The 13,113-nt window shown below is 47.3% G+C and overlaps 1 protein-coding gene across 2 annotated transcripts in view; it reads left to right on the plus strand.

The window, feature by feature from the left end:
• pdia5 (protein disulfide isomerase family A, member 5) overlaps nt 1-13,113 on the plus strand; it is a 140,488-nt gene that overhangs the window by 80,765 nt on the left and 46,610 nt on the right. For both annotated transcript variants that reach the window (XM_051930315.1, XM_028808079.2), the window contains 3 exons: nt 4,119-4,202; nt 7,252-7,297; nt 10,650-10,742. In XM_051930315.1, coding sequence (XP_051786275.1) covers nt 4,119-4,202; nt 7,252-7,297; nt 10,650-10,742 — 223 coding nt within the window. The remainder of the gene's footprint in view (nt 1-4,118; nt 4,203-7,251; nt 7,298-10,649; nt 10,743-13,113) is intronic.

Consider the following 13,113-nt stretch of genomic DNA (forward strand, 5'->3'; position numbering starts at 1 on the left):
AATCAGCCCTGGTCACTGAAGGCCGAAATGAGTGTGTGTGTCTTAACGAATACTGCGACTTGACCACTTGTGGACCAAAAGGAGAGACCCTTCACACTGGGCGTGCATGGAGTTTGAAAGTCTTTGGTCTCACTACTGTTAGGGTTTAGGCCTTCAGTTGGGGGGACGCCAGTGAGTTTTATTTTGATCAAATCTTTATTGAAAGACTGAAGAAAAGGCCAGTGGTCAAACTAAAAGAGGCGAGGGGGGCGGGTGGTCCTGGTGTGGTGTGTTATACAGTTGGGTTAAGTTAAGGTGGTGTCCAGCAGGGGTCAGTGCAGGGGGCCGCTGCTCTTTTTAATTTTCATTAGTGATCTGCATGAGAATAAAATCGCTAAGCTGGTTAAATCTGCAGATGATGGGACGGGCAGACAATGGAGAATCGGCTAAATTGCCAGAGAGGGGCCTGGATGGGCAGACTTGTGGACGAGGGGTCCTAAGTGTCGCTCATCAGCCGTGTTAAATGCACACAACTCCGGTGTTGTAGCTGGTATGTCGTGTGCCAGGATGGCATGAAGCACAAGGACTCTGGCGCCCTCTGTGGACCACTTGTGGCAGTTTCCACGCTGCAGCTCTTCCAGACTCTCCAGAATGTTCTCTTTGATGTAACGCCAGCCTCACAGAGCATCTTGCCACGAGTGGCCTGCCCTGGCACTGAGAGGTCTGTAATTTATAAATGCAATGCTGGCCCTTTGTTTTAAATTTTGGGAGCATTTTTGCTCTCGTAAAGTCTTTGCGTGTTTCAAATTTCTGGTCTTTATTTTGTAAGTCAAATTCGCATTTATTTAATCTCTTTAAAACATTTGCCATCTCCATTTGTCAAAGAGAAAAGTCAATACTGCTGATTTATGTTGAATGATAAATTCACTTGAGTGGCGCTCTTTCCCTGCCATCCGTAATTCTTGACATGTTTAGAGAGCAATTGTGTGCCGCAGCAAATTTTATGTTGTTTAATTTGTAAAACATGCAATGCAGTATGATCAGGCCGACATGCAGCTGAACGCTGATTGATTAAATCCCCTCGCCACTGCCGTTCGTCTTGATAGCAGGCCGCAGAGTGGGCTGCAGTGCGTCATGGCGCGACCCACCGTTAGCTCCATAGTTACTCCTCGGGATGGAGAGGTTTCAGGTGCCATTCATCCTTCCATCCTTTGTTGTTCCTGCTGACATTTCTGCCAGTTGAGGGACTACTGGAGTCTGCTCGGCCCATTCCAGACATCTTTCATGTCACTCTGAGTGTTTCTAAGTTTAGTTTCTGAGGTAAGGAGACCTTAAGAAAAGGGTCGTGTAAAAAAATGACAATGTTCTGTAAGTCGTCCATTTTCAACTGTTAATGCTAGATGGTCCACAGTTGTATATTTGCCAGTTTGTGGTTTGTTGAAAATTGTATAAGAATATTCATTAGTGCTTTGGAGCAACTATCTGTCTTTCCACGCTGACCCACATCAGATTGTTGAGATTTGGGCAGGTGGTCCTCAAGTTCTGCTTCTTTAGCAACAAGACCCCCATCTGAAAGAAGTGAAACTTTTTTGATTTATGAGATGTTGCAAATGGAACCGGCCAGTCATTTCCCATCTGTACTTCAAACTGCGTATTTGCCATTTATGACAAAGTCTGCTGTAAGAAGAGTAAGACCCCGGGAAAGAGCTTGGTGGGATTAGTAACCCTAAACCTAACCCTGCTGTATCATGGGAATCTGAAACAGACCAGCAAGTGGAGACCCTGAGGACCTTTAGAAGGTTTGTGAGCTGTGGGGGCCAGCTGATGGACTGCTTGGTCTCCTCTTGTTTGTCACATTTGCTTTACTCACACATTCCGGTTTGGGCATCGAGATCTGGTCGTGTTGTGCACACTTTAGGGGTTTCTGGGATTCCTTCTGCACAACGGGACAGACAGACAGACAGACAGATGGATGTTGCGTTTCCAGGTTTCCCACGGGATCCCCTCATTCACAGTTCACATCTGCAGGTCACAGGCCCCCCGCCCATGGTGCTGGCGGCCGCTGCTTCACTTTGTCTCACTTACATAATTTTATGTTTAACTAGCTCCGCCCACATAGTAGCGAAACAGGACAAACTTTAAAAATCAATTAAAAAAAATAAAAATAATTCTGGCCAATCAGAAGGTGGGTACGCTCCATTGTCAGATGTTGGCACTGCATCTGATGATGTTCAGAGTGTCCCTCGCATGGTTGTGATATCTCCTCCAATCAGCAGTTACCCTCTAAAACACACGAGGCTCTGATCTCTCAAAAACGTCAGACGTTACTCCTTAACAGTCTCTCGATGATAATGTCTGCTGAACAGACAGGTATCGCTAGCTAAGCGGAGGCGAGGTGCGCTCCAACACATGGCGAGAGATGGAGCAACTCGAACAGAGGTTGGCACGTGAGTGAGGAGGGGCCCCATATGCCTCCCCCTCCCCTCGGCCCACCGTGTGTCTCTTGGGTTTGCACAAATAAATCGGCGCTGCAAGTGAACTTTGATACAGAGCGCAATGAGAGATGTCACAAAATCAACCGGAATTTTCAAGCAAATTCTAGAAAAAGCCCAGATCTGAATCTGTTAAGTAGTTCTCTTGTGAAAAGTGGACAGACAGACAGACAGTGGATATTATATATAGACTAGCTGTCTGCCATGGCTCTCCCCACGACGTAGTGAAACAGGACAAACATTAAAAATCAATAAGCAAAAAAGTATTGATAGCTAAGTGGAGGCAAAGTACACCCGAAAACGCAGAGCTAGGCCCCGCCTTCCCACTCCTGAGGCCCCGCCTCTCCCTCCCCTCGGCCTGCAGCCTCTGTCTCTCAGTTTCGCGTAAATAAATTGCTGCTGCAAGTAAACTCTGATTCTTGGAGCGATGGGGGAGTTCACAAAATCAACAGGAAGGTTCAAGAAAATTATAAAAAAAAACACCTGATCTGAATCCGTTAAGTAGTTCTCACGTGAAAAGTGGACAGACATTGGATGTTATATATACGGTACACTAGCCATCCCCCACGGCTCTCCCCATGATGTAGTGTTGAAACAGGACAAACATTTAAAATCAATAAGCAAAAAAAGTAAGCGGAGTACATCCGAAAACGCAGAGCTAGGCCGCCTCCCCACTCATGAGGCCCCGCCTTCCCCACTCATGAGGCCCCGCCTCCCCCTCCCTTCTGTCTTGGATTAGCGTGAATATACCACTCCTGCAAGTGAACTCTGATTCTTAGCGCAATGAGAGAGTTCACAAAATCAACAGGAAGGTTCTAGCACATTATAGAAAACACACCCGATCTGAACCCGCTAAGTAATTCTCTCGTGAAACGCAGACAGACAGACAGAAATGGGGTTTTATATAAATCGAGATATATAGAGATGTGCCTTCCTAGTTTTCCTCTCGCCGGGGGCTGCCCTGCCTTCACAAGTTCATCAGCACCTGAGCAGTTAAATGAAGACACCAAAGCGCCAATTGCTGGAGTTGTCTTGCCCACGTCTGGCACCGCTGCTTTCACGACAGGCATTTCATAATGAAAGGAGTGCCCTCTGGAGACCACCAAGGCTGCCCCACGGTGCTCGGAGGGCTTTCCTTTCTCTAACGTTATTACTTTCTTCCATTATGACAGGAATCTTCTGGGACGGCTTTTTAATTTTTGTTTCCTTGGCTTTCTGAATTTGTTGCGTCCACCAGTGACTGGCGTTAATGAGCTTTGATGCTGCGGGCTCCTCCTCGTATCCGTCGCCTTGATTGCTCTATCGCACGTTCTGTGTGTTTGACAATCTTGTTTGCGATTCTTCATGCCGTGACTGGCAGTTTATAAAATAAAAATGGACTCGTTCATAATTCATCAGTCTTTGAAACTCCTAAAATTAAAGTGGATTACGTACCCTTGTGGGAATTGGACGGAGATGAGAATTAGCCGCAGTGTGGCCTCCGTGTTCCTGTTGGCTTCACTTCAACGCTAAGCTTGCTTTTTTTTTTTTCTTTTCATTTCCATATGGTGTAATAATAATGTCTGAGTTTTCTTTTCTACTTATCCTGCTTTTCTCTTTTTTTATTATGAATTTATTTTTTTCTTTCCATTTTTTCCCCCTTCCTAGAGACTCTGAAGGCCGGAAGTTATGCAAGAAGGTGAAGGTCGACCCGAGCTCCAAAAAGGGTGGCGCAGAGATGCTGCATTACAAGTAAGAGAAGCCCTGGGCCTGAAGACCAGTATGGTGCCGGTACCAGTGCCAGTGTCGCCATAGCGGATTCTTTGTTTTCTTTCACTGTGCAGCTTCTTCATCGCTCACCTGAAGTCACCTCAGTCTTCATGTCTGTCCCTCTATTGATAAGTTCACACACCTTTAAATCAATCGTGCGCTGGTACCAGCTCTGTCGCAATCAGATTCTGGTGACATCATCATCATCATCACCTGATAGACTCCAGCCATAGAGAGTCTGCCTGCAGCAATCCAAACGTGCACCTGGTGAAGCTCGTAGATAGGAGCCCTGGGCCGGAGTCGGCCACACACACACACACACACGATGTCTGCTGATGCGACTGCGTCACCGTTTGGGTGAACAAAACTAAAGCAATGCAGCTGCCTGAGAAACTCTGCAGACCCTCCAGTTTGTTCACGTTGTGTTACACAGCAGCCTTGTCCTGAAATCCTTTCACTTCGTTTTCTTTCCCCTCATCAAGTAACATTCAGTACCCCAGAGTGACAAGCGCAAAAAGGATTTTGGGATTTTTGTATTTTTATTCAAAGTAAAAAGACTGAAATCTCTCATTGGCACAATCATCCAGGGCCTTCGCCCAGCTAGTAAGAATGTCAGTGTACTCTCTGCCCGTAATCGTACCTATACCGTGAATAGAGCAAAGGGCCACCAGGGTCCTGTCCATAGGGTAACAGTGGGCGTTGGACCACCAAAGTTAGTCATCTGAAGATTGCAAAAATGCCACCTGAGAGAAACCGCAATTTTTATTGCAACATGCAGATGGTGGCTTCAGAGAGTTTGGCATCAACCGCAGCAGGCCTTGTGTCAGTGGTACAGGTTGGTACCAGTTGGCACACATGAGACCTCTTCATTGAGAACGTTAGAGCAGTCTTGATGAGAACAGGCCTTTCTGCCCAGCCAGCCCACCTAGTCCCCTAGTTTGTCCAAAATGACATTGAGTCAAGTTTTGAAAGTCCCTGAAGTCCTACTGTCCACCACATATGGTCACTTATTCCATGTGTCCGGGGCTCGTTGTGTGATAAAACACCTCAATCGGGTCACCTCTAAGTCACTGTCACGTCACACGACTTCTAGTCGAAGTGGACGTCAAATCTGACAACCGCAGTCACTGATCTCGCCACCTGAGGAGGTCCGACTCCATGACTAGTAAATCGTTATGCATGTTGACTTTCCAGCACATTTTCATTGCACTGCCTGCCCACCGCTAACATGCCCCCTTGACGGAGCTGGTGCCCGCAGGGAGGGGGGTTCCCAGGTACGACGAGTTCAGCCCCAGTCTTTGCCCTGTTCTCTATTCTCTTATGGTTTGTAAAACACGAGACATCAGACAGACGAGCTTCCCTTCTGTTTCCGAGGCCCTAAACGTTCCCCATCGCTGCATTATGTCTACGTGTGTCGGACCTCCGGCTGAGTGCTCACGTCACCCACACCCATGACTCATGACGTCGTCAGGTCTCTCACTGCCGGGTGGAGCAGCAGGGTATGTCACACTACACGACCAGTAAGGTGGTCACCCTAACCCTTCTTAAAGCAGTGGGACCAGCGTGAAGTTAATTGATGTAACAGCATTAATGAAGAACGCTGTCAAGGAACCCCGGCAGGCTGACAAGTGTTTCTGCTCAGCTCATCAAAGACACTTTCTTTATATAGATGACTTAAGAAAACTGAAAATAAAATCTGAACTTCTCTAAAATCTGCCGCAGCAGAGCCAATACTCATTTCTCTAAAATTTCCTGCAGAATTAGGAACTAAATTGTCACAAGCGTAGCCATGTGGTGACCGAATGTCCTATTCTTGTCTTAGCAGACCTCTGTGCAAGCACTTTTAAAATTAGCAATCCAAGAAAGCACTGCATACTTAATGTGACTTCCTTGATGCGACTTTAGTCTGCTTTTGACCCAAAAGCCATCTTTCCTGCCCCAGCAGGAGCCCATGGTGACTCACTAAGGTTACATAAATGGCGGAGCCTAACGCCGCAGATCCCTGGAAAGTCGTGTAATGTGAGCTGTGCCAGTCTTGCATCCACAGCCACTCTCCATTGCCCTGAATCAGCCGTAGTCGCTGTGTCTCTGGTGCTGCTTGTAATATGGAGACCAGACCTGCACACGGTGGTCCAGATGAAGCCCCCCCCCCCCCGAGTGTGTGCTGTAGATTAGGCTCAGGCTCCATTGAGGGCGCTATATAAGCTAACGTCCTGTTAACTGTCTTGGTGTAGGTAATGACCAGGCCACTACGACTTTAATTTCATCTGCCCACTTTTGTATTGTGTGCAGACCCCCCAGTAACGATTTGGCAGATTCTTTGATATCTGCCACCCCCGCATAGTTTGGGGTCCTCATCAGACTTGACCAGCTTGTTTTATTATTATTATTATTATTATTTTTTATATGTATAGATATATGGAGATATTCTTACCAAGTTCTTTACGGATACTAAAAAGAGCAGCAGTGACCCCTGATGGACGCCACCTTTAACTTAACCCACTTATGAAAAAGTTCCTCTCCCCGCAAGTCTGTGTTCTTGGCGTTTAAACCAGTGGCGTGCCCACCCACACACTGTGCCCCCCGATTGCCAATTCCTTTGATCTCCTCACCAGACCATCTCATTCTAGATAAAAGCTATCATCACACCTCTGATGGGCTCGAGGTGCCACAGCCAACGTATCTGCAGGGGGCTGCATGATGGACCAGCATTCCTGGAAGAATCCATGAAGGAGAAGAATTCAGGAGGCAACAGGGGGTCCTGCCTCGTCATGGATGGGTGGTCTTAAGTGGACAAGGAGTTGCTGTGACGCAGTTGAATGTGTGACTGAGATGTCACTGAAGCACTCCTGCTGGAAGGTTTTTCTTCCTCTGGCCTTTCTCGTCGCGTTTTTAACGTCTTTTATTTTTATTTTATTTTTTCCTCCTCAGACGTTTACCTAACAAGTGATGTTTTTGACAGCTCTTTTGTTGTGAGTCGGCTCTTTGTTTTTTATTCATTAACTCACTTCCATGATTGTTTCTTTCACAGGGATGGCAACTTCAACACTGAATACAGCCGACCGGAAACCTTTAAGGTAAAGACGGGCGTAAGGTGGAATGGCAGGCGACTTGTCGGCGGGTGAGGTTTGACTTGACGATTCTTTTTTAATTGGAGCCTCCACTCCAAACCAAATGCAGTCCCAGGTCTCACATCATTAGTGGCCTGAACTGCACCTCCATCTGCACCTCCGTTTATTTTGGTGCTCATTTCCCAGCAAGCAGAGCTTGAAAACAGTTGGGCTTCATACTGAAAATGGAGGTGAACTGAGAGAAAGACCCTCGGCGGTCCCTGTGGTCGAGTTTCACCCCCAACATCAAAAGTGCAGCTGGAGGAGACCACTGAAAATGCAACAGTTGTGCCAGTTAGGAACTCATTACATGGGCAGGTTGAACTTTATTTGTCCCCAGGGGGTACACTTGACTCTTCACAGAAGCTCCGTATATAAGTAAATAAATAAGATCGTATTATAACAAACAGCAGCCCCTCTCAGACACACACACACCAACACAACTAAAATGAAAGGCTAAAGATGACAAGAGCCGTCATAGAGGCACATTGCTGTGGGTGCACTGGAGCCCCAGTCGTGTTTCTTGACGTACTTCAGCGCTGGTGTGTCCCAGAGAGAGGATGTGCAGCGTTGTTCGTAATGGCGCTCAGTTCCATCTTCATCCTCTCCTCCACCGCCAGCTGCAGCAGGTCCAGACGGCATCCCCTAACCGAGCCTGCCATCGTCATCAGCTTGTAGATTCTTGAAGTGATGTGACCAGCCCAGCACACCACGGCACAGAAAACCGCATGTAAATGGGGGAAAATAAAAATGACAAATGGACGAGCAAAAAATAAGAAAATGGCAAACGAAAGGCGAGAAGGGTTTTATTGGACAGACTTGTGGGTCTCTTTCGTGTTGTGCCAGTCATCTCCTTGCATAAGTTGTAAAGGCCCTGACTGAACTGAACCTCGGAGAGCACATGAGGTCATCACTGGCTGACTTTCTCCACCATTATTTTTTCTTATCAAATTTTGTATTAAGTAGATTGAAATAATGAGTTTAAATAAATCAAAATAACCACGAAAACGTCAATAGCACACCTGGCTGGCACTGGGAGGCCTGCTTCATCACGTCCAATGATGCCAGCTTTAATTTACGTCCATTTGTCCTTAAAAAGCAAAGGCCTGGCACTCGGCACGCAAAGCCAAAGGAAGTCGACACAACAGAACAGGCGACCCGTTCGCACTTCAGCCTGTGCCCTCGTTCAGTCGTTAGGTTAGTAGCAGACCCCGGCACAGCCCCGAACCCCTGCCAGCTTCTCTGACATCACTGCTGTGGAAGAAAATGTTAAATACAGACCCCCACCATGAGAACGCCCCGATTTTAACTCTTCAAGGGCTGAATATTTTTTTCAAAAAACGCAAGGGTTTGCTGTTGGCGCCTGTTCTCCATCTCTGGCAGCAGTGGCAGCGCTGGGATGGCTCGATGGCCAGCAGAAATGCAGCAGTGGCAGTCACAGTGCGACCCAATCTGGTTTGTACCTCTTGTCATCCATCGTGAGTGGTGGTCCTCCCCGGTGTAGGCGCATCAGCTGCATGAACACGTGGAGCACCACAATCAGCAGGGGGCCGATCAGCTTTCCTTTCCAAGCACTTGTATCAAATTCGGAGTCCAACAAGTCAGAGTCTGATTCAGTGACAATGAGCACAAAGATTACTCGAGGAGGACCCTGCTTTGCGCATTCGCTTTGGTCTCCCACCAAATGTCAATGCCATTTTAGAGGTTGTTTGCTCTTCACTACTCCTCCACATGCACGGAATCGAGGTTACATCGATGAAGCTAACTTTCCTTCCAGCAAAGAGAGGTGAACTAAAATGTAACAGCAAGTTGTATCACCGTTTACAGCTGATTACCGTCCTCTACTCCTGAATTTCAACAAAAGTCGACATCCGCCCTGAAAGAGTTAAGCAATAAAACACAGGCAGGAGAAAGCGTGAATCGTTATTCTTTATCTGAATCTCACAAGAGGCATCAAGTGCTTTATCGTATTAGCAGCATGTTAGAGAAAAAAGTGTCCTCTGCGCTCAGTTGATACAATTCATTGATTAGCTCACTACTCCGAAATAAAGGGATTCATTACACCGTCGGAACACGATGGTCTAGACCCGGGGACACGGCAAACGGTGATACCTTAAATGAGCACAGTTTGATTCCTAGTCCTGTTGGCTTAGGATCTACGTGACTTTTAAATGTATTATTACTATTCTTATTTTGGGAGACGTTCCTCCTGCTTCTCATGGTTTAAAAAGATCAATGGTCTACATTTTTTTTATGATCCAGATAGGTACAAAAAACGTAGCACTATAGAAGAAATGTTATGGCATAAATATCACCTTTTCTCTTAAGGGGTTATATAAAATAACAAGAAATACATTTATCATTGTGAATAATAAAATAACGACGTCAGCTCAGAAGGATCTGAGACTCGGACACATGCCAGGTGCCCACTGGACCAGGGTTCAAATTCAACTCTTACACTCCTCAATGGCGCACTTTCATCGTCCCACCTGATGTTGTTTAGACAAACCCACCACAGAAGAGAGATGAGAATTTCATTGTCTGGAATGCGGCCCACCGGCCCACCTTCTTACCAAATCCCCCACACGCCAAGTGCATTTCAAAGCTCCCGATGTCTTTTGCTGGCTCTTGTACAGCAGAAATAAGAGCGAGGTCTTGAAGGCCTGGGGGTCAACTGGGAGCAAAGAAAAGAAACAACGAAATGACAGGCGGCTCACGTCCACTGTAGCCTTTATCGGGGGTCTCCCTAACTGAGTGAGGTTTCCTCCATGGAGCTCCACGCTCTTTGAGTGCAGATTCCCAACTGAACAACGACTTGCACCAGCGCTGTTCTTTAAATAGGCCCCAGGCCAAGAGAAGCGGGGCCACCATGAAGTGAGGTCAGAGCCTCGTATCCGCTCTGCAGTCTGTGTTAACAGGCGTTGGGCCCGGCGGGTTCACCTTACCAGAGCACCGCAGGTGCCACAAGGGTGTGACAGAACTCGCCATGTCTTACTGTCACCAGCTTGAGTTGTCTCGTCAAGCCTTAGTGCCATCTTCCAGTATGGGTAAACTCTGGAGTGGCAGCCCGCCCTGTAAGGCCTCCACCAAGAAGTGCTAAACCCCCCCAAGTTGAACTGCCAGTGGGGTTTGATTTAAGGGCTGAACATAAAAGTGGTGACCCCCTAAAGGGTCCCGTCTGTCATAGAAGCCGAGTTTTGATTTATGAAGTAATAAGCTGAACTCTTGTAGCAGTTAGGCTGCTCGTTTTTGGGTAAAGTTGCTTTTTATTTCTTATTAACTGTTTGGTTGACGTTCTTTCTGTTTTTGAAATTTGCAGTCTATAGTGGCGTTCTTGAAGGACCCAACAGGAGCTCCACTATGGGAAGAAAATCCCGAAGCCAAGGATGTCACCCACATTGAAAGTGAAAGGGTAAGTCCCCAAAAAATAAGGATGACCTGCGGCCGCAATCCCAGCCTGCTCTTCCAGAGCGACCTGCCAATCGGCTCTTTGCACTTCAGTGAATTCTAACAAGCTGGTTAACCTGCTGATTGGCACACGCTAATGATGGGGATTGACAGCTGTGGTGGGATTGGCGTGTTTGTGTATTGCTTTGATCCTCTTGTGTTCTCACCCTTGGACATTCAGGGTCTCTTGTTGTTGTCCCCTTAGATGATTGTGACCCTCAGATCAGTGCCAGGCTGCATTGTAGTGCCCAGTTTGGACTGCTGTGCAGCCAGCCCAGACAGAATGATCAGAATCCAGGAGCCTACAAGCCAAACACAGAAGCACCAAAACAGACCTGATGGACGTGGGGTCTCCATTGGTTGTGAAAGTCCTTATGAGGAAGTTGGGGGGATGCATGTTTTGAAATGTGTTAAGTGGTGTGGAGTTGTGTTTAGTGCCCTGATTTGAATGACAGCATGTCTTAGGTTTATGAAGAAAGTGTGGGCTCACGGTCAACTGCTGACTGGTGGACTGCTGTGTTTGAGGGTCTCAGACATGGCGAAAGGGTGTGAGGCCTGCCAAGGGCACACAGAGCAGCTCAGGAACCACATTAGCCTGTTCAGAAAGTCACCCAAGTCAGCCAGCCCCCAACTACTGCCTGCAGGCTGCGGCCTAAGCAGGCCTAAAAACGGGGAACTGGCTCAATAAGCTCAAAATACACAAAAAATGCCTCCTGAAGAGGAGCCACTCCAGTTCAGTCAAAGGCAGATTTCAAAATCCTCCTCCTTAGAGGCCCAGCTAGCTTATCTGAACGTATCGTTCCTTACAAACCAAGAGCACACGTTAAGGGCTCAGAATGCTGGCCTACTGAAGGATCCATAAAATAATGGAGGGAGGTCGAGCCTTTAGTTTCAGGGCCTCGAAGCTGCGGAACAATCGGCTCACTTATACAAGAAGTGCCCCTTCGGTCTCAGGCTGGAGACTCCCGACTTGAGCCTGGCATTGCTGATGAGAGCTGCTGATTAGCTGTGTCCACAAAGGAATATGTCTAAGTAAAGACATGTAGTGTACAAACTAGGAACCATGTGGACCTCCGGGCCGGGACCGCTTTTCTTTCTGCTTTGTCACTGTTGGTCGCTGCACTTTCCTGTTCCAAAGTTGTTGGTCGCCGTTGTTCTTCCAGCCATGTCACTTTGTGGCTCTGAGTTTAGGGATCTGCATTGCCAATCGGAAGGTTGCCGGTTCGAATCCTGTAAATGCCAATAGGGACTCTGCTCTGTTGGGCCCTTAAGCAAGGAAGGCCCTTAACCTGCAATTGCTGAGCACTTTGAGTAGTGAGAAGAGCGCTGTATAAATGCAAAGAATTATTATTATTGTCAATCACTGCATATTGCGATTAGAGAGTTGTATGTCACAGCTGTTCCTTTTGTTGTCACCATGTAAATTAGAGAGTTGCACGTCACGTGTCACTGTGTGCCAGTATCCTGGTGATGACAGTCAGCATGGCCTGTGCAGTGTTTGCGGCTGTGCTGCTGTCCTTCTCCTGTCGGCCCACCTGACCATTTGAGAGGTGATGTTACGTGCATCGTGGCATAAACTCTCGACTGAGATGAAGAGCAAGCTTCAAAGCCTAGGGGTGTGCAGGCAACCCCTAACATCTGTATCTATATATAAAAATCCAACATCTGTCTGTTCACTTTTCACGAGAGAATGACTTAACGGATTTGGATTGGGGTTTTTTTGTATAATTTGCCTGAACGTTCTGGCAGCTTCTCTCATCGCGCTAAGTATGACAGTTCGGTTGCAGCAGCGATTTATTTGTGAGAATCTGAGAGACGCGCAGTGGGCCGAGGGGAGGTGAGAGGGACTCTTCTCACTGTCACATGCAGCCTCGGGGCGTTCCTTACCTCCGCTTAGCTAGTGAACGAGTGAACTACTTCATGGATTTAGATTTTCTGTAATTTGTTGAACATTCTGGTTGATTTTGTGACTTCTGTCATCGCACTAAGAATCATAGTTCACTTGCAGGAGCGATATATTCACGCTAATCCGAGACAGAGGCTGCGGGACCTCAGGAGTGGGGAGCCGGGCAGGGCCCTCCTCGCTGTCCTGTTTTACTACTACGCTGACGAAGGCGCGGGGGACGGCTAGTAATATGTAAAATCCAACTTCTGCTCGCTTTTCACAAGAGAACTACTTAACGGATTCAGATCGGGTTTTTTTTCCAGAATTTACTTGAACATTCCGGGTGATTTTGTGACTTCTCTCATTGTGCTGAGTCTCAGAGTTTGCCTTGCAGCAGCGATTAATAAGCACAAATCGAAAAGAGAGGCCGCGGGGAGGGGGAAGTGTGACG

Source organism: Erpetoichthys calabaricus, chromosome 8, assembly GCF_900747795.2.
Source record: "Erpetoichthys calabaricus chromosome 8, fErpCal1.3, whole genome shotgun sequence".
Lineage (NCBI taxonomy): Eukaryota > Metazoa > Chordata > Cladistia > Polypteriformes > Polypteridae > Erpetoichthys > Erpetoichthys calabaricus.